We start from the raw sequence: 20,879 nt of genomic DNA, 5'->3' as shown, positions 1-20,879 counted from the left end.
GGAGCGGCTGATATCAGTCACACATATGATGTACTGTCTCTGGAGGATATAATAGTACTGGAGTGATATAAGAGGAGCGGCTGATATCAGTCACACATATGATGTAATGTCTCTGGAGGATATAATAGTACTGGAGTGATATAAGAGGAGCGGCTGATATCAGTCACATATATGATGTAATGTCTCTGGAGGATATAATAGTACTGGAGTGATATAAGAGGAGCGGCTGATAACCGGGTGCCCTGTGCATTATATTGTATTCACCTGTTCTACATTCAGACAATTTGGGTGATAACAGGGAGCAACAGATTTTATTCCCCTTTCCTGTTGTCTGCTTCTCCCTGGTCTGAAATGGCTGATAACAGGGAGCAAAGGTTTATAGTCCCCTCTTGGGACCCGGCCTGAAATGGCTGACCACAGGGACTAAGTGGTTAGTGTTTTGTTGCTCCCCTCCCCCGCAGCGTCGTAACCCCAAGACGTCCCCAGAGAGTAATTATTGGTCGCCCCTCGTCCATATTGCCGTATAACTGTCAGATAGGAACTCGCCGCAACGTGAACCTTCCACCGCCTCCTGTCGTTTGGCGGCCATAGTAATTATCTCTTCAAACAATAAATGTTACAATGTTTCTTTAGATTTGCGCACGAATAACCACGTAGATTAATGGCGACAATGAAAACTATTATCGTAAGCTTCCTATGTGATTGTGATTTCCCAATATGTAAAACCTGCGTAGATTATTCCGTGATGGAGCAGAGGATTTACCCTCGCACAGTCAGTCAGATTTGCCATTCCAGGTTCTGGGAAAGCTGGGTGACGTCCCGTGTGGGGTCTGGAATGGCGGCCATATTCGCTGTCAACCAGTATCTAGAAACATCTCAATAAAATTTTAAGAGATTAACAGGAAAGAACGACTCACGTATAATTAAATTATTGGGGATTTTTTTTTTTTAATTACGAGACTCCTCCCACTTTTGAGGCTCCTCCTCTTCCTTGTGTGCGGTCGTTACCTGATCATCCTTTTCTCACTTGGTATTTAGTCGCTTGTAGTTTATAATCTTCCATCCTCGCTGTAATAAGAATCGTCTCTCCATGTACTGACCTCCTGATGAGCTTGTGTTATATACAGCACCAAGTCTGAACAAGCAGAGCTGCAGTGTAAAGCATGATGGAGGAGCACAGCAGCAGTTTGAGGCAGGAGGTAGCTTTCAGACTACCTCAGACTCCGATGCTGCTAAGCTGGAGTCACTGATCATAGCTGTTTGGAGCAGAACTGCAGTGTAAAGCAAGGATGGATACATTTGTATTCACAGTGGGTGCTAGAATTATTTATTTTTCACAGCCATGGAATAAGGATTTCCTCAGACCAAATAACGTAGGCGCCGGCAGCACCGCACTTTATCTTCAATGATTAATATTTATTTTCTGTGGGCGGAAAAAAGAACTTCCCCGGACGTCAATAGGAACCGGAACGGACTCATTTGTAACATTATTTCACAGCCACAGAAAATCGGAGCGCGGGCGCTGTAGTCGCCACAGTCACGTGTAGTATGTGCGAAGTCACACAAGTGAAGGTTAGACACGTATTCACAGCAGACACAATGTTATATGGAGCCAACTATCACACCCATCATCCATGAGGAGGGCGGCTGCTTAGTATTATAACTGCACACAGATAAATCTTCTATAAGGTGCCTGTCACACGGTTACATGTAGTGCACGATGTCGTGGTACTGACACCCTGTCCACCCCCAACATCACAGGGCCGCACCACACACACAGTACTGTCACCCCAACATCACAGGGCCACACCACACACACACTACTGTCACCCCCAACATCACAGGGCCGCCCCACACACAGTACTGTCACCTCCAACATCACAGGGCCGCACCACACACAGTACTGTCACCCCCAACATCACAGGGCCGCACCGCACGCAGTACTGTCACCCCAACATCACAGGGCCGCACCACACGCAGTACTGTCACCCCCAACATCACAGGATCGCACCACACACACATACTGTCACCCCCAACATCACAGGGCTGCACCACGCACAGTACTGTCACCCCCAACATCACAGGGCCGCACCACGCACAGTACTGTCACCCCCAACATCACAGGGCCGCACCACGCACAGTACTGTCACCCCCAACATCACAGGGCCGCACCACGCACAGTACTGTCACCCCCAACATCACAGGGCCGCACCACGCACAGTACTGTCACCCCCAACATCACAGGGCCGCACCACGCACAGTACTGTCACCCCCAACATCACAGGGCCGCACCACGCACAGTACTGTCACCCCCAACATCACAGGGCCGCACCACGCACAGTACTGTCACCCCCAACATCACAGGGCCGCACCACGCACAGTACTGTCACCCCCAACATCACAGGGCCGCACCACGCACAGTACTGTCACCCCCAACATCACAGGGCCGCACCACGCACAGTACTGTCACCCCCAACATCACAGGGCCGCACCACGCACCGTACTGTCACCCCCAACATCACAGGGCCGCACCACGCACAGTACTGTCACCCCCAACATCACAGGGCCGCACCACGCACAGTACTGTCACCCCCAACATCACAGGGCCGCACCACGCACAGTACTGTCACCCCCAACATCACAGGGCCGCACCACGCACAGTACTGTCACCCCCAACATCACAGGGCCGCACCACGCACAGTACTGTCACCCCCAACATCACAGGGCCGCACCACGCACAGTACTGTCACCCCCAACATCACAGGGCCGCACCACGCACAGTACTGTCACCCCCAACATCACAGGGCCGCACCACGCACAGTACTGTCACCCCCAACATCACAGGGCCGCACCACGCACAGTACTGTCACCCCCAACATCACAGGGCCGCACCACACACAGTACTGTCACCCCCAACATCACAGGGCCGCACCTCACACAGTACTGTCACCCCCAACATCACAGGGCCGCACCACGCACAGTACTGTCACCCCCAACATCACAGGGCCGCACCACGCACAGTACTGTCACCCCCAACATCACAGGGCCGCACCACGCACAGTACTGTCACCCCAACATCACAGGGCCGGGCCGCACACAGGACTGTCACCCCCAACATCACAGGGCCGGGCTGTGTCCTGCAGAAATAAGGAACATGATAAACATGAGGTGTTCGTTGAGATTTTGGCCAAAATCCACGAGTTTGTGACCCGTGTGGAGTCCTCATCGTCCTGCGGTCCCGGCACTGATCTCACATGCCGGGGTTTAGTCGCAGGGTCGACTCTGGAGTAAACATGGAAAGTTTTCTGCACTGTTTGCAGGAATTCGGCCTCACACTTCAGATTTTGGTATTTACAACTGTCTATAAAGTGGAATTAAACAAGATGATCTGCTCCAGTGAGGACTGTAGTAGAGGAGCAGCGAGGGGCCCCCGGGGGACAGCTCCACGTCACCCACCTGCACAGATCAGACCGCTGCTCTAGAAGTAGTGGAGAGAGGTCTTAGGGGCTCATCAGAACTGGAGATCCCGAGTATGGGGTGTACTCATCTGACCGCCAAAAACCGCATGGTAACTGTTTATTTAGCTGCAATTACTGTACGAACAAAAAACACCCCACGCTGCCATTTACTGCATGAGAAGACACTATTATACTCCAGAGCTGCACTCACAATCTGCATTTTAAGAGCTGAAATCTCCCAGCATGATCTGCATTCCCCCCCAGCATTATAGGATCTCCGTTAATCTGTTAGGCATCCTGTCCTGAAGCGTGCTGATTGTTTCCAGTAGTAACCAGCATTGAGTGCAGCTCTGGAGTATAATACAGCATATAACTCGGGATCAGTAATGTATGTACACAGTGACTCCACCACCAGCAGAATACTGAGTGCAGGTCTGGAGTATAATACAGGATGTAACTCGGGATCAGTACAGGATAAGTAATGTAATGTATGTACACAGTGACTCCACCAGCAGAATAGTGAGTGCAGCTCTGGAGTATAATACAGGATGTAACTCGGGATCAGTACAGGATAAGTAATGTAATGTATGTACACAGTGACTCCACCAGCAGAATACTGAGTGCAGGTCTGGAGTATAATACAGGATGTAACTCGGGATCAGTACAGGATAAGTAATGTAATGTATATACACAGTGACTCCACAAGCAGAATAGTGAGTGCAGCTCTGGAGTATAATACAGGATGTAACTCAGGATCTGTACAGGATAAGTAATGTATGTACACAGTGACTCTACCAGCAGAATAGTGAGTGCAGCGCTGGAGTATAAGGCCTCATTCACACGACAGGGTCCGAGTGTCGGCCGGGAAAATCGGCCGTTTTTGGCCGATTTTCCCGGCCGGTTTGCATCCGTTCCGGGCCGAGTTGCCGTTTTTACCGGCCGATTTGGACCCGATTTGCATCCGTTTTTTTTCCCTGTCCGTTTTAAAATCGGATGAATTTCATTTAAATTTGTTGCCACACACAGCCCTTTGTAGATAATGCCACAGCCCACCTGGTAGGTGATGCCACCCAGCCCCCTGTAGGTGATGCCACACAGCCCCCTGTAGGTGATGCCACACAGCCCCCTGTTGGTGATGCCACACAGCCCCCTGTTGGTGATGCCACACAGCCCCCTGTTGGTGATGCCACCCAGCCCCCTGTAGGTGATGCCACCCAGCCCCCTGTTGGTGATTCCACCCAGCCCCCTGTTGGTGATTCCACCCAGCCCCCTGTTGGTGATTCCACCCAGCCCCCTGTTGGTGATTCCACCCAGCCCCCTGTTGGTGATGCCACCCAGCCCCCTGTTGGTGATGCCACCCAGCCCCCTGTTGGTGATGCCACCCAGCCCCCTGTTGGTGATGCCACCCAGCCCCCTGTTGGTGATGCCACCCAGCCCCCTGTTGGTGATGCCACCCTGCCCCCTGTAGGTGATGCCACCCAGCCCCCTGTTGGAATACCACCCTGTCCCCTGTAGGTAATGCCACCCAGCTCCCTGTAGGCGATGCCACCCTGCCCCCTGTAGGGGATGCCACCCACCAGCCCCCTGTAGGGGATGCCACCCACCAGCCCCCTGTAGGGGATGCCACCCACCAGCCCCCTGTAGGGGATGCCACCCACCAGCCCCCTGTAGGGGATGCCACCCACCAGCCCCCTGTAGGGGATGCCAGCCACCAGCCCCCTGTAGGGGATGCCACCCACCAGCCCCCTGTAGGGGATGCCAGCCACCAGCCCCCTGTAGGGGATGCCAGCCACCAGCCCCCTGTAGGGGATGCCAGCCACCAGCCCCCCCCCCCTTCCAGGAGAAGTCACTGACTTCAATGTCCATATATGGCCAGTGTAGTCACTGACTTCTCCTGAAGAGGAATTCCCTGCCACAGGTCGGGAATTCCGCTTCAGAAGTGAGTGACGTCACTGTGTCCATATATGGACAGTGTAGTCACTCACTTCTCCTGTAGCGGAATCCCCGGCCATAGAGTCGGGGATTCCGCTGCAGAAGTACGTGACTTCGCGGTGTCCATATATGGACAGTGTAGTCACGCACTTCTCCTGTTGCGGCATCCCCGGCCATAGAGTCGGGGATTCCGCTGCAGAAGTACGTGACTTCGCGGTGTCCATATATGGACAGTGTAGTCACGCACTTCTCCTGTAGCGGCATCCCCGGCCATAGAGTCGGGGATTCCGCTGCAGAAGTGCGTGACTTCGCTGTGTCCATATATGGACAGTGTAGTCACGCACTTCTCCTGTAGCGGCATCCCCGGCCATAGAGTCGGGGATTCCGCTGCAGAAGTGCGTGACTTCGCTGTGTCCATATATGGACAGTGTAGTCACGCACTTCTCCTGTAGCGGCATCCCCGGCCATAGAGTCGGGGATTCCGCTGCAGAAGTGCGTGACTTCGCTGTGTCCATATATGGACAGTGTAGTCACGCACTTCTCCTGTAGCGGCATCCCCGGCCATAGAGTCGGGGATTCCGCTGCAGAAGTGAGTGACTTCGCTGTGTCCATATCTGGACAGTGTAGTCACGCACTTCTCCTGTAGCGGAATCCCCAATCCCCGGCCGGGGATTGGGGATTCCGACTCCTACAGCGAACAATAAAAGACCCTCCTCCTCCTCCTCCTCCTCCTCCTCCTCCTCCTCCTCACATGCACTCTGCACTGTGAGGAGGAGGAGAGAGAGTGCGCGAGCGACGGTACACCCGGCCATCACTCGGGACACATTCCGGTGATGGCCGGGTATTACCCGGCCCCATAGACTTCTATGGGAGCCGGGCGGCCGGGCACCCGGCCGAAAATAGAGCATGTCCTATTTTTTGACGGCCGGTTTTCCCGGCCATCAAAAAATCGGTCGTGTGAATAGCCTCATTAGGGGTCTATATTCCTAATGCAGCCGGGTGCCGGCCGATTTATGAACGGCCGGCACCCGGCCGGGAAACCCTGTCGTGTGAATCCCGCCTAATACAGGATATAACTCAGGATCAGTGCAGGATAAGTAATGTAATGTATGTACACAGTGACTCCACAGCAGAATAGTGAGTGCAGCTCTGGAGTATAAGACAGGATGTAACTCCGGATCAGTACAGGATAAGTAATGTAATGTTTGTACACAGTGACTCCACCAGCAGAATAGTGAGTGCAGCTCTGGAGTATAATACAGGATATAACTCTGGATCAGTACAGGATAAGTAAAATAATGTATGTACACAGTGACTCTACCAGCAGAATAGTGAGTGCAGCTCTGGAGTATAATACAGGATATAACTCAGGATCAGTACAGGATAAGTAATGTAATGTATATACACAGCGACTCCACCAGCAGAATAGTGAGTGCAGCTCTGGAGTATAATACAGGATGTAACTCAGGATCAGTACAGGATAAGTAATGTAATGTATGTACACAGTGACTCCACCAGCAGAATAGTGAGTGCAGCTCTGGAGTATAATACAGGATGTAACTCAGGATCAGTACAGGATAAGTAATGTAATGTATGTACATAGTGACTCCACCAGCAGAATAGTGAGTGCAGCTCAGGAGTATAATACAGGATGTAACTCAGGATCAGTACAGGATAAGTAATGTAATGTTTGTACACAGTGACTCCACCAGCAGAATAGTGAGTGCAGCTCTGGAGTATAATACAGGATATAACTCAGGATCAGTACAGGATAAGTAATGTATGTACACAGTGACTCCACCAGCAGAATAGTGAGTGCAGCTCTGGAGTATAATACAGGATATAACTCTGGATCAGTACAGGATAAGTAATATAATGTATGTACACAGTGACTCCACCAGCAGAATAGTGAGTGCAGCTCTGGAGTATAATACAGGATATAACTCAGGATCAGTACAGAATAAGTAATGTAATGTATGTACACAGTGACTCCACCAGCAGAATAGTGAGTGCAGCTCTGGAGTATAATACAGGATGTAACTCAGGCTCAGTACAGGATAAGTAATGTAATGTATGTACACAGTGACTCCAACAGCAGAACAGTGAGTGCAGCTCTGGAGTATAATACAGGATGTAACTCAGGATCAGTACAGGATAAGTAATGTAATGTATGTACACAGTAACTCCACCAGCAGAACAGTGAGTGCAGCTCTGGAGTATAATACAGGATGTAACGCAGGATCAGTACAGGATAAGTAATGTAATGTATGTACACAGTGACTCCACCAGCAGAATGGTGAGTGCAGCTCTGGAGTATAATACAGGATATAACTCAGGATCAGTACAGGATAAGTAAGGTAATGTATGTACACAGTGACTCCACCAGCAGAATAGTGAGTGCAGCTCAGGAGTATAATACAGGATGTAACTCAGGATCAGTACAGGATAAGTAATGTAATGTATGTACATAGTGACTCCACCAGCAGAATAGTGAGTGCAGCTCAGGAGTATAATACAGGATGTAACTCAGGATCAGTACAGGATAAGTAATGTAATGTATGTACACAGTAACTCCACCAGCAGAACAGTGAGTGCAGCTCTGGAGTATAATACAGGATGTAACGCAGGATCAGTACAGGATAAGTAATGTAATGTATGTACACAGTGACTCCACCAGCAGAATAGTGAGTGCAGCTCTGGAGTATAATACAGGATATAACTCAGGATCAGTACAGGATAAGTAAGGTAATGTATGTACACAGTGACTCCACCAGCAGAATAGTGAGTGCAGCTCAGGAGTATAATACAGGATGTAACTCAGGATCAGTACAAGAGCACAAAATTGAAGTGTTCCTGGGCTGCCTGCCACCTGTAGGGGTTGTCGTTTTGCTTCTCTCACTGATAATTAACCCAAAATGGAGTCTTGGCTGTCATTTTTAGGGACTCCTCGCCACGTGTCTTTCGTGACTGTATAATATGATGTCTAATGAAAGGAGAACTGCAAAATATTACTATAAATGTAGTCCCAGTGGATTCCTGAATATCTAGATATGAGGATGGTCGATCACAGGGACGTCCTGATCACAATACGGGCTGGACACCGGTTTAGTGTTTTTGGGTGGAGAAGCCTTCTAATGCCGGGTTCACACTGGAATTTTGATGCAGATTTTGCTCTGCCTGCACGCCGATTTTTAGCCGTGTTTTTTCGCCCGTGTCCATTGAGCGTCGCGGTCAAAAAACACGGTGAAATACGCTTTCTCTGCCTCCCATTGATGTCAATGGGAGGTCAGAAGCGTAAACGCCCGAAGACAGGTCATGTCCCTTCTCTTTCCCGCAAGCTGGTCTTTCCGCTCGCGGGAAAAACCCGCCTCTGCCTCCCATTGAAATCAATAGGAGGCATTTTCGGCGGTTTTTTGGTGCGTTTTCCGACGCGGTTTCCGCATCAAAAAAAACTCTGTGTGAACTGGCCCTAAGTCTTTGTCATATGTCAGGCTGTTTTATCTCGCGGCTGGCGGAGCTGTCAGTCTTTGGGTTTGTTGATTGAGATTTGTTTCTTCGTATCTCGCAGTTTCTGGGAATAGACGAGCCGCTACTTGGTGCATGACTGCAGCCGCCAGAACCATCCAAGATGGCCGCCAACAAGAACAAAACCCAGAGCTCCCTGGTTCTGCACAAAGTGATCATGGTCGGTAGTGGAGGAGTGGGCAAGTCTGCCCTGACCCTACAGTTCATGTATGATGAGGTAAGTGTGACGGCGCTGTGCACGTACGGAGCTCCGATAGAGCGTTACACTGTGTCAGTAGGTTCATCAATGAAATATTGAGTTTACTATTGGTTATAAGGAGCAAGAGGTTCACTAAATCCACGCCTCAAATATAAAATACACGATGTTGCCGTAAATTTCCTGTAATTCCGGCATTAATGGGACCTGAAAGGCGTCATAATATCAAATATTCTATATTATCAGACGCTCATCACCATTACAGTGGACCGGGCGGCGCATACAAGGAGAAGTTTATTGCCACTAATTAAACCCCTTTAAATGCATGGAGACCACATGACTGATCGCGGGCGACGTGATCCGATTGTTCTGCAGACGCAATGATCACCGGTGCGTACGCTTTATATTGAACCGCATCACATCTACGGTCAGATGAAAAAGGTCTCCTCACTTCTATATAAATTAATAAAAAGTTCTGCAATGTTCTAATCTCTTTTAAGGATCTCTGCTTGCTGTCTGTGATGACAACTTTCTAAATCCAGAGGCTTTAAACCATTTGGACCATGTGAAGTAACTGATGTGACTATAAGGCCCTGTTCACACAGTCTTTTTTTTTTTTTTTTTTTTTTTGCAGGCAGAAAATTCTGCCTGGAAAAATCAGCTCCGTTTTTTTTTTTTCCGTGGTCTTTTTATGCTTCCTTTTTTTTTTTTTAGTTATTTCTTCAACAGACAGAGGGATTAACCGCGAGTGGTTTTGCCTAAGAACGCATCAAAAATCGTGGCGCAGAAACGCGTCAAATGCGTTTGTTTCCAACTCCCATTTATTTCAATGGGGTTTTTGAGGCGGAAAACGCCTCAAGATAGGTCATGTCGCTTCTTTTTCCCACAAACATTTTTTTGTCTCGCGGGAAAAATACGCCTCCACCTCCCATTGAAATCAATAGGAGGCAATTGCCTTAGACTGTAAGGCTTGCCCGTACATTTAGCGCTTGTGTGGCGGTGCCAAACTGCATGCGTTTCTACAACAAATGACCTTGGATTTTGGCTGTGTGGCGCACTAACGCTACGTGTACGCGGGCCGCCTGACCGACCCTGCACCTCTGTCAGCTGAACGTCATCAGGATGGATTTTCGGCCTTTGAATTTAAATGTTTTTATTTAGCAGCAAAAATCTCTCCTGTTCTGGACACCAGACTGACGCTCTAACCCACGCTGATACATTGTAACAAACTTACACGCGACTAAATGTAAAAAAAAAAAAAAGCAGAGATCTTATAAATGGGCAGAAATTGAAACTTATGTCTAATGAAGTTTCAATTAAAGGGTAATAAACTTTCACAAAACTTTTGACAAGTCATAGTGACATGTCAAAAGTTTTGATCGGTGGGGTCCGAGCACTGAAACCCCCATCGATAACTGAAATAAAGCGGCATAATAAGCGGCAAATAACTGAAATTAATGATATAGAGGATGGGATTAATAGCACTATTTCTATTTTTGCAGATGACACCAAGCTATGTAATATAGTTCAGACTATGGAAGATGTTCATGAATTACAGGCAGATTTAAACAAACTAAGTGTTTGGGCGTCCACTTGGCAGATGAAGTTTAATGTAGATAAATGTAAAGTTCTGCATCTGGGTACGAAAAACCTGCATGTATCATATGTCCTAGGGGGAGCTACACTGGGGGTAATAATCTGCAGCATCATATGTCCTAGGGGGAGCTACACTGGGGGAGTCACTTGTTGAGAAGGATCTGGGTGTACTTGTAAATCATAAACTCAATAACAGCACAATGTCAATCAGCTGCTTCAAAGGCCAGCAGGATATTGTCGTGTATTAAAAGAGGCATGGACTCGCGGGACAGGGATGTAATATTACCACTTTACAAAGCATTAGTGAGGCCTCATCTAGAATATGCAGTTCAGTTCTGGGCTCCAGTTCATAGAAAGGAGGAAAAATACAAAGAAGAGCAACGAAGCTAATAAGGGGCATGGAGGATCTAAGTTATGGGGAAAGATTGAAAGAATTAAACCTATTTAGCCTTGAAAAAAGACGACTAAGGGGGGACATGATTAACTTATATAAATATATTAATGGCACATACAAAAAATATGGTGAAATCCTGTTCCTTGTAAAACCCCCTCAAAAAACAAGGGGGCACTCCCTCCGTCTGGAGAAAAAAAGGTTCAACCTGCAGAGGCGACAAGGCTTCTTTACAGTGAGAACTGTGAATCTATGGAATAGCCACCGCAGGAGCCGTCACAGCAGGGACAGGAGACACCGCAGGAGCCGTCACAGCAGGGACAGGAGACACCGCAGGAGCCGTCACAGCAGGGACAGGAGACACCGCAGGAGCCGTCACAGCAGGGACAGGAGACACCGCAGGAGCCGTCACAGCAGGGACAGGAGATGCTTTAAAAAAGGGTTAGATAATTTCCTAGAACAAAAAAATATTAGCTCCTATGTGTAGAAATTTTTCCTTCCCTTTTCCCTTCCCTTGGTTGAACTTGATGGACATGTGTCTTTTTTCAGCCGTACTAACTATGTAACTATGTAACTATGTAACTATGAGTGCTGAGACGGGTGCTGAGGCGCTCGTTTCTCCTCGGAGATAAGCCAGTGGTGTACGGGCTCAAGAGAAAGTCTATGAATCCGTGCAGCGCTCACTCTGCTTTCCGAGGAAAACCTAGCAGAGCCGATGAGAAACTAAGCAGCTGAGCGCTTCTTCCGCTTTGTTTTAGCAAATGGTGGTGGTCTTAGCGCTCGGACCCCCACTATCAAAACTTCTGACATGTCAAAAATATTTGTATTAGTTTAGTTACCCTTTAAAGGAATTTGATCATCTGTTGATCGACTGAACTAAGGAAAGGCCATGAATGAGTTTTTCTTGGCCCCCGTTATATAACCTTGCGGGTGATTCTCCTCTCTCTGGCTCTCTTGCAGTTTGTGGAGGATTACGAGCCCACAAAAGCCGACAGTTACCGGAAGAAAGTGGTGCTGGACGGGGAGGAGGTGCAGATAGACATTCTAGACACAGCCGGCCAGGAGGACTACGCAGCCATCCGTGACAATTACTTCCGCAGCGGAGAAGGGTTCCTGCTGGTGTTCTCTATCACAGAGCAGGAGTCCTTCACAGCGACCAGCGAGTTCAGGTCAGTACAATCCTTTTATAGAACTATAAACTGCTGCACAAATGTCAAGTAATTTATCTAAATAGAAATGCAACGTTCACCCTAGAAGATCACATTACAGTTTACATACAGAATAAATCTACATAAACAGCGGAGTCACTGTGTACGAACATTATTCATCCTGTATTATACTCCGGAGCTGCACTCACTATTCTGCTGGTGGAGTCACTGTGTACATACATTACATTACTTATCCTGTACTGATCCTGAGTTACATCCTGTATTATACTCCAGAGCTGCACTCACTATTCTGCTGGTGGAGTCACTGTTCATACATTACATTACTTATCTTGTACTGATCCTGAGTTATATCCTGTATTATACTCCAGAGCTGCTCTCACTATTCTGCTGGTGGAGTCACTGTGTACATACATTACATTACTTATCCTGCACTGATCCTGAGTTACATCCTGTATAATACTCCAGAGCTGCACTCACTATTCTGCTGGTGGAGTCACTGTGTACATACATTACATTACTTATCCTGAACTGATCCTGAGTTACATCCTGTATTATACTCCAGAGCTGCACTCACTATTCTGCTGGTGGAGTCGCTGTGTACATACATTACTTATCCTGTACTGATCCTGAGTTATATCCGGTGTTATACTCCAGAGCTGCACTCACTATTCTGCTGTTGGAGTCACTGTGTACATACATTACATTACTTATCCTGAACTGATCCTGAGTTACATCCTGTATTATACTCCAGAGCTGCACTCACTATTCTGCTGTTGGAGTCACCATGTACATACATTACATTATTTATCCTGTACTGATCCTGAGTTATATCCTGTATTATACTCCAGAGCTGCACTCACTATTCTGCTGGTAGAGTCACTGTGTACATACATTACATTACTAATCCTGTACTGATCCTGAGTTACATCCTGTATTATACTCCAGAGCTGCACTCACTATTCTGCTGGTGGAGTCACTGTGTACATACATTACATTACTTATCCTGTACCGATCCTGAGTTACATCCTGTATTATACTCCAGAGCTGCACTCACTATTCTGCAGTTTTCAGGCGTAAAATCTCCCAGCACTCCCGGCTTACTCTTGTAATTTGCATTCTGGGAAGTGTCAGCTTTACACCAGGCTCTGTATAGCTAACTGCCCCCTTTTATTAGGATTTATAGACCGGGAACTTATTATCCAAATCTCTCCAATTTGATGCACAATTATAAGTAATTGCTATTTGAGCGATTCTCTAGAATATTCTGCGGTTTCTCCCGGGTGGCGCTGCACTAGAAATGCTATTACTGGTGTCGTGATCTTTGTGGCCGTGCACAGCAGCCATGTCGGGGTTAAGTTTTGGAAGGATTTTTGCTGGTTTTGCGGCTGTTCTTCTATATTTCCGACTCCTGAGATTTTTCTGCTGTTGAGGAATTTCGTTTTGCTTGCGAAGACAAGAACAGACATGAGCGCGAGACCAGAAGCAGCGGAACATTGACCCGGAACGTGCCGCAGCCTGCAGTGACGGAGCTTCTGCCCATGAATAGTGGCAGCGTGGAAACCTTCACAGCCATTGAAAGATATAACTCGTCAGATTTTAGGATTTTAACTGGTGGTAAAAGCCAAACAGGTTAAAAAGTCAACCTCACGGCGGTAGAGGGGGGGGGGGGGGGGGGCATCAATATGGCGAATATTTATCGCATCTTCTTTGTGTGTTCCAGTCGTAACTTGGACAATGAGGCTGCGAGGAGTTAGATATGTCTCGCTGTGAGGTGGAATATATCGTACCTTGCATGGCGCCACGTGATGATCCGTCTACTGCGAACAGCTGAGAAAAGCTCCAAAGACGACGTCCGTCCCCGAACACCAATTTGTTTGTTTTTATCTAAATGGATCCACAATCCTGTTCTGATTATTATGATCATATTTATAGGGGTCGGCGCTCCGTTTTTCTGATCCAGAGCTCCAAATACTTTGCCGGGAAATAGATGCAAATTAAATTCTCACTGCCTGCCACCACCACTAGGGGGAGCTCACCACATACGGTTTATGCACTGAACTCACCCCTGGCGGTGGCTGCAGGCAGTGAGGCTGCATTTAATGGAGAAAACACTCATCAAAACCGCAGGTAAAATCCGCACGTGGACCGTGACGTTGGCAGCGGAGCCGGAGTCCCCGGGCAGAGCATCAGCTGATTCTCTGCTCGGGGACTCCAGCGATGGGAAACCCCTAAAGTCACTGACCAAATGTCGGGAGCAGTGCTGGAGTCCCCGGGCGGAGTATCAGCTGATGTTCTGCCCGGGGACTCCAGCAATAGGCAATGTGACCGCCCCCTGCGGTCATGCCATTGATAACACGCCGATCATTAATGATCGACGTTTATGGTCGGATTGATAAGAATCATCTCCAGCTTCAGTTATTTCAATTCATCACTACGTCCAAGATTTCTGCTTGCTGTCAGAGAATGGAAAAATTATTGTTTACACCCAGAGGCTAAATTCCCATCCTACCCATACAGCTGAGGTCTCGTTACAATGTATCAGTCAGATAAGAACTATCCGGATTGGATATAGATTTGTGCTGCTGCTGTGCCTCGCTTAGAGGATTGTCTACACATTGCAACAAACCCAACAACTCTGAACGGGATTAGGCTTCTGAATATAAACCAGGCTGATTCCATTCATTGACAGCAAGCATGGATCTTGGAAATTGTTAAGAATTTAAATAAGATCGCAGAACATTTCATGATACGTTGAAGTTTTCTTTACTCTGTAGCCACGGTCCCTTAGTTCTAGTCGGGGTCTTCACGCATCAAATATAGTAGCCAATCAGGCTCCAGCTTTCATCCGCAGCGGATTTGAAAATACAGAAGTTATCTGATTGGTTGTTACGGGCAATACTGACGCTTTTTCTTTGCGTTATATTTTACCTATAGTTGTTACTTCCGTATAACTTTTTATATGTTTGGTGCGTGACTTGTCCCTCCTCTGTAAAGTGCGTTATGGGGGAGTCTTAGGCCCTGTTCACACTGAGTTTTTCCACATGCAGAGAGATTTTGACCTGCCTGCACTCGCTTTGCCATTTTTTTTGCTGCGTTTTTCTGCCGCAGGCATAAAATGCAGAGAAAAACGCTTTCTCTGCCTCCCATTGATTTCAATGGGAGGTCAGAGACTGAAAAGCGCTTCTCTTTCTCGCAAGGTTTTTTTTTCTGCTTGCAGGGAAAAAATATACCTCCACCTCCCATTAAATTCAAAGGGGGGCAAGTTCGGCAGTTTTTTGGCGTAGTTTCCGTCGCGGTTTTCACATCAAAAACAACGCCCAAAGACTCAGTGTGAACTAGGCCTTAATCTGCAGATGTCAGTAATTCCTTTGCACTGCTCATCACATATAACAGCTGATGTTCTGGTCTCCCTGCAGGGAGCAGATCCTACGTGTGAAGGCAGAAGAAGACAAGATCCCTCTTCTGGTCGTGGGTAACAAGTCTGACCTGGAGGACCGGAGACAGGTCCCGGTGGACATCGCTCGGAGCAAGGCTGAGGAGTGGGGTATGCAGTATGTGGAAACATCCGCCAAAACCAGAGCCAACGTAGACAAGGTGAGAGCCCCCCGCTTCTCTGTGTGGGACATAGATGGTCCTTGCTGTCCTGAAGACCCCTCAGCAGACAGTCCCATTCATAAACTGTAGGCTCCTGAATATGGATTCCTTTATAGTCCTGCATGTTATCAAGTCACTGCTGCAAACGGGAGCAACTCTGATTATATTATGTCATAACCTAAAGCGGCCCCTAGGTGCACCCCCCTTTCCTTAGCCTTCACTTCCTGTCGGCCATATTGGATCTCACGGAGCTAATATTTGTGTCACCCGGCCATGCATAAAGCTTACAGGCCTGTAGGTATGTGATAGCTCCTGCCCCTTCTCTGGCAACCTAATCCATGTGCCCTATACGTTCAACCTAGGACTCCCAGCATGTCATAATAAAAACCCCAAAATATCCTGGCATGCTGGGACTTGTAGTGCCACGCTGACACGACTGATATTAATGTATAAACAGATCAGTGTGTACAAGGCTCATACGTAAAACACGTGACCATCGAATAATATGTAGACAGGCAGTGATCTGCCCAATAGCGGTGCATGCTGGGAAATGTAGATTGTTGAGGGAGGAGCTTACTGCATGCTGGGGATTTAGACTCCTCCTCCTTATTTTCCAGGTGTTCTTCGATCTCATGCGAGAAATCCGAGCGAAGAAAATGTCAGAGAACAAGGACAAGAACGGGAAGAAAAGCGGCAAAAGCAAGAAGAGCTTCAAACAACGATGCTGCCTACTGTGACCGCCGCGCCGCCACCGGTGAAGGGCTGCTGTGAGCGACACCCCCTGCCCCCGACCCCATTCTCTCATTCATTATTATTTGTTTTTTCTAATGCAACGTTTTAGTATTTAATTCATTCAGTGCTATAAAGACTAAGCGGTGAGACCGGCGCCGGACCCGTCCACGGGACAGGGGGGGGGGCCTTGTGTCATCGCCGCCATGTATAACTCCGGGGTATAACTCCGCCATGTATAACTCCGGGGTATAACTCTCTCTCTTCCTATTTTCTTTTTGCCGAAAGAGAACAAATTGTTACATAAGAAAGTAAATTAAAAAAAAAAAATCACACGCAAAAAATAAACGACGGCGGTGCGTCCAGAAAACCTGCGGTGCGTCCAGAGGCGGCGCTGCCGAGCACCTTGTGCCCTGACGTGTGTGATCGGGTCGGAAGCAGTTACCAGCGAGGAGACGACGGGGTCTAATGAGGACGATATTTACTCCCATGAGACTGCCGGGTGTGGACTACAACTCCTCTCATCCACAGGCTGTTAACTACCACCCTCCGATATATGCGTTGGACGCTTCCTCTGCCCCCCCGGTAACGCGCCTCTCTTAATTTGTTTTTTCCTTGTTTCCGTTGCCAAATTTCCTCTTGATGCAATTTTCTCTGCACTTTTCAAAAACCACTAAAAGTTTTGCAATGAATAAAGTGTTTTTCAAACTTGGACGTGTGGGAAGATGTCGGCCCCGGGAGCCGCGTCCTGGACGTCATTTCACAAGTTAGAACTAATGTTGATTAATGTTAACGCTTGTAATTATCCTGACTACATTGTGTCATCTACTCCAGTCACATCAAGAGCTGTAGTTACATTTCCGCTGTTTGTTGCTTGCCAGAAGATGCTGCCAAATGTGCTCGTCGTCTCCATCGCATGTGCAGACGTTATATAGGTGATATTAATGCAGCGTCCGTGTCTTCAATGGCAGATCTGCTGCTGCAACATTGTTGTTCTGATTGCGGCTGCAATGCATTGTGGGAGATGTTTTCCCTTTGCGTCACACACTTGTGCAGTGTCTGCTGTAAAACTTTTTATCTCCCCTATGGGTGTGTTATGTACACACAGTGGTAGTAAGAAATCAACAGATTTCTGAATGCAGCTTTGGATGTGACTGGAGTAGAAAACATTTTGTAAAGTTAAGTTCTGCTGGGCTGTGTGTGGCTGTGGGCCGGCATGGGTTGTTTTTAGTGACCGTTGCCCCTTCAGTGGATAATGCAGAGTGTATTCACTAGAACTGGTCGGGTCACGGGTATTATACGGAGGTTTCTTTTGGCCGCTCCCTGTATCTTGTTATATATAAACTGCTCTATTTCCAAGGTCATTAATGAGCGGCCGCCATAGACGCCAAGAGGATCATGGTGGGGGGTTGTTTCCGGCTGAGGGGATCTCAAGTAAAGGGCCAAGACCCCCCTGCTGGAGTGTCAGTCGTTACCATCAGAATAAGAAATCGCTGTACATGGTCAGATAGATGGAGGAGATGCTGCGACTTCAGGCCTCTCACTGTGGGCGATCCGGCCGCGCGGATCCGTGGACAGTCATTTGGGTGCAGGACAGTCCTCCGTTTAAAGGGGCACTCCAACTCTAGTTATCATTGACACAGCAGAAGATAAAGTGGGAGGGAGGGCGACAAATCTCATCCAAATAAAGCCTAGTTGTTTCAAATATACTTAGTGTTGCAATTACGCATACTTTTCAAGATCACTGCTTGCTGTCAGTGAATGGTAAACTTCAGAGGTAGAAATTGTCCTGAACTAATACTGCTCACAGCTGAAGGGTTGTTACAATTGTATCCAGGCCAGACAATCCCTACAGAACAAATCTCACTCCTGTCCTGATAATTTGCTACAATGTATCAGTCTGGAGTCCAGGCCTTTTACCTCAAAGGATTGTCTAGACTGGATAGAATTGTAGCAAACCCTCAGCAGTAAGAAGTGTTGGGCATATTTCTCTTCCCCCCAACAGCAAGCAGAGATCTTAAAAAATGGTGAGGAGTTGAAACACAAAGTCTATTAGAAAGGTGAAGAACTTTTCATTATATAAAGATTCATCCTCCCTGGTGCAGCGGCCCCCCCCTCCCCCTCTGTATCTGATATCCGTCCTTGTATCTGCGGTCAGCCCTGCGCTGGGACTTTAAGGTTGTATTTATAGGAGTCTTTTTTTTTTTTTTGCCGAGGATTTAGTAATCGCCGCCATTTGTAAATCCGCAACAAAAAACGAGTCCTGTAAATACACCCTAAAGAGAGGGGGGGGGGGGGGGGGACATGGCGGCTTTCCTCCAGAAACCGCGACACACCTGCCTATAGGTTGTGTATGGTATTGCAGCTCAGCCCCATTCAATTCAATAGAGAGCAGCTGCAATGCCAGACACAACCTATAGGCAGGTGTGGCGCTGTTTCTAGAAGAAGGCTGCCATGTTTTTCTAACACTGTACACCCCCTTTAAGCGCTTCCGCGTATTTCGGACACATTCCTGTCGGATATTTCTACTGGAGTCATTTGTATTAAGAACGAGCAGTTTCTGTACACAATGTTATAAATCAACCTGCTCCAGCTACTCAGTCCTCCATTTTACTGAAGAAACATAAGCGTTAAACGCGACCGTCGTGAGCGAGAATTACATCGCAGTGAAGATGTTTGCTTTATTATACTTCGGTGCAGAGTTATCGAAAATTCCGGATTCCCACGAGAATGAGGTGATCGGGGAAACGCAACAAACACGTAAAATCCCTTGTTTTCGGTTAGCGGTACATGCAGTATTTATTCTTAAAGAAAATGTTAAACTCCCTGGGTCTGCTTGCTGTCAGTGAATAGAAAACGTCTTGTTTACATCCTGCAGTGGAGAGTTAAATTTGTATCCTGTCTAAATAACAAAAACTCTGATCTAACAATGGCGCAAACCTCTATCCTGTCCTGATCGTTTGTTACAATGTATCAGTGCAGGTAAAATATATCATTCTGAAGTGCAGGCTGTTTAGCTCTCAGAGGGTTGGCTAGACTGAATACAATTGTAACAAACCCTCAGCTGTGGGAAGTATTAAGTTGGAATGTTAGCCTCTGGAAGTAAATATTGATGTGCCCATTCACTGACGGTAAGAAGAGATCTTAAAAAAAACAAATCCTTCAGCTTTTTCCCCTATAATATGAGGGTTATCGGACTTTGGGAGGCCTTGTTCTGCGTGGAAGATGAGTATTAACTCTGCGGCTCCCACAAGACCCTGTGATCGAGTCCTGCAGTGTGAGAGGCTTGTAAGAGGTGGAGTTCCCCTTTAAGGCGGTCCCCGGCGTTTAATGCTGTTGATGCTTCACATAGGGATAAGTGGATTGGATATTTTTGCCAGAACGCTGCCCCCCCCCCCCCACGAGAACTTAACAGAACACTAAATGTATGTAACCTAATGACGGGGTCCCTGTAATGGGGGAGGGGCGACACGTACCATTATACGAGTATTATGAGCAGTTTTAGGTCCGGCTGTGCCCGTGGGCATTGAGAATTCCTCAGCATTGTGCCAATCACTAGAGACTATTATGATACGATGTAGCAGAGTTTGATCCTGAGGGTATTTTTGATAGGAAAGAATTATAATAAAGCAGCGCTGGGCCCGGCTCGTGTCGGAGACGGCGGTTGTGAGTCGATAAGGGACTCATGTCAGCCTTGAGAATGGCGGCCGCCGCCGTGACTGTGCCGACCCCTCCTCAACGAGAATGTTTTTCTGTTTTCATCCTATAACATGGCGGCCTGGGGTTTTCTATGTGTGGGGGAGGGGATATGCCACTTTTTTTTTTTTTTTCTCTTTCCTGCTAATCGCACTGATTTGTATTTCTACTGTATAATAATAAATTGGTACATTTTACGTCCCGTGTCCCTTTTTCGTATAACGCTCTGAGAGGATGATGTGCGACGTGGACGCGAAGACACGTTTGTGTGTCAATTCTTCACCATTTTCTACATCTGTGCTTGCTGTCAGTAAATGAGGACGTTCTTGTTTACATCCAGAAAAGGGGGAACAACCTGTACAGACCTAATACTTCTCACAGCTGCGGGTTTGTCACTGTATCCAGCCTAAACTCATCAGCGCACATCTCCCTCCCCCTGTCCTGATAGTTTTCTGCAATCTCAATCTGGAGTCCTGACTGTTCAGATCAGGGTGGATTGTCTGAACTGGAAACATTGAAACAAACACTCAGCTGTGAGAATTGTTAGGACAGGACAGGTTTTCAGTGTAAATGAGAATGTTCCCTTTGACTGA

General features: G+C 47.6%; 1 protein-coding gene across 1 annotated transcript in view; it reads left to right on the top strand.

The window, feature by feature from the left end:
• The window catches only part of RALB (RAS like proto-oncogene B), a 35,102-nt gene extending 14,619 nt beyond the window's left edge, over positions 1-20,483 (top strand). Inside the window, exons 2-5 of the mRNA XM_075829059.1 lie at positions 8,959-9,132; positions 12,059-12,267; positions 15,684-15,861; positions 16,479-20,483. Coding sequence (XP_075685174.1) covers positions 9,019-9,132; positions 12,059-12,267; positions 15,684-15,861; positions 16,479-16,598 — 621 coding nt within the window. The 5' untranslated portion in view covers positions 8,959-9,018 and the 3' untranslated portion in view covers positions 16,599-20,483. The remainder of the gene's footprint in view (positions 1-8,958; positions 9,133-12,058; positions 12,268-15,683; positions 15,862-16,478) is intronic.
• Positions 20,484-20,879: the final 396 nt, after the last annotated feature.

Source organism: Rhinoderma darwinii, chromosome 6, assembly GCF_050947455.1.
Source record: "Rhinoderma darwinii isolate aRhiDar2 chromosome 6, aRhiDar2.hap1, whole genome shotgun sequence".
Classification (NCBI taxonomy): Eukaryota; Metazoa; Chordata; class Amphibia; order Anura; family Rhinodermatidae; genus Rhinoderma; species Rhinoderma darwinii.
Note: the sequence above shows the minus strand (reverse complement) of the source record. Positions and strands in the feature narration are given on the sequence as shown.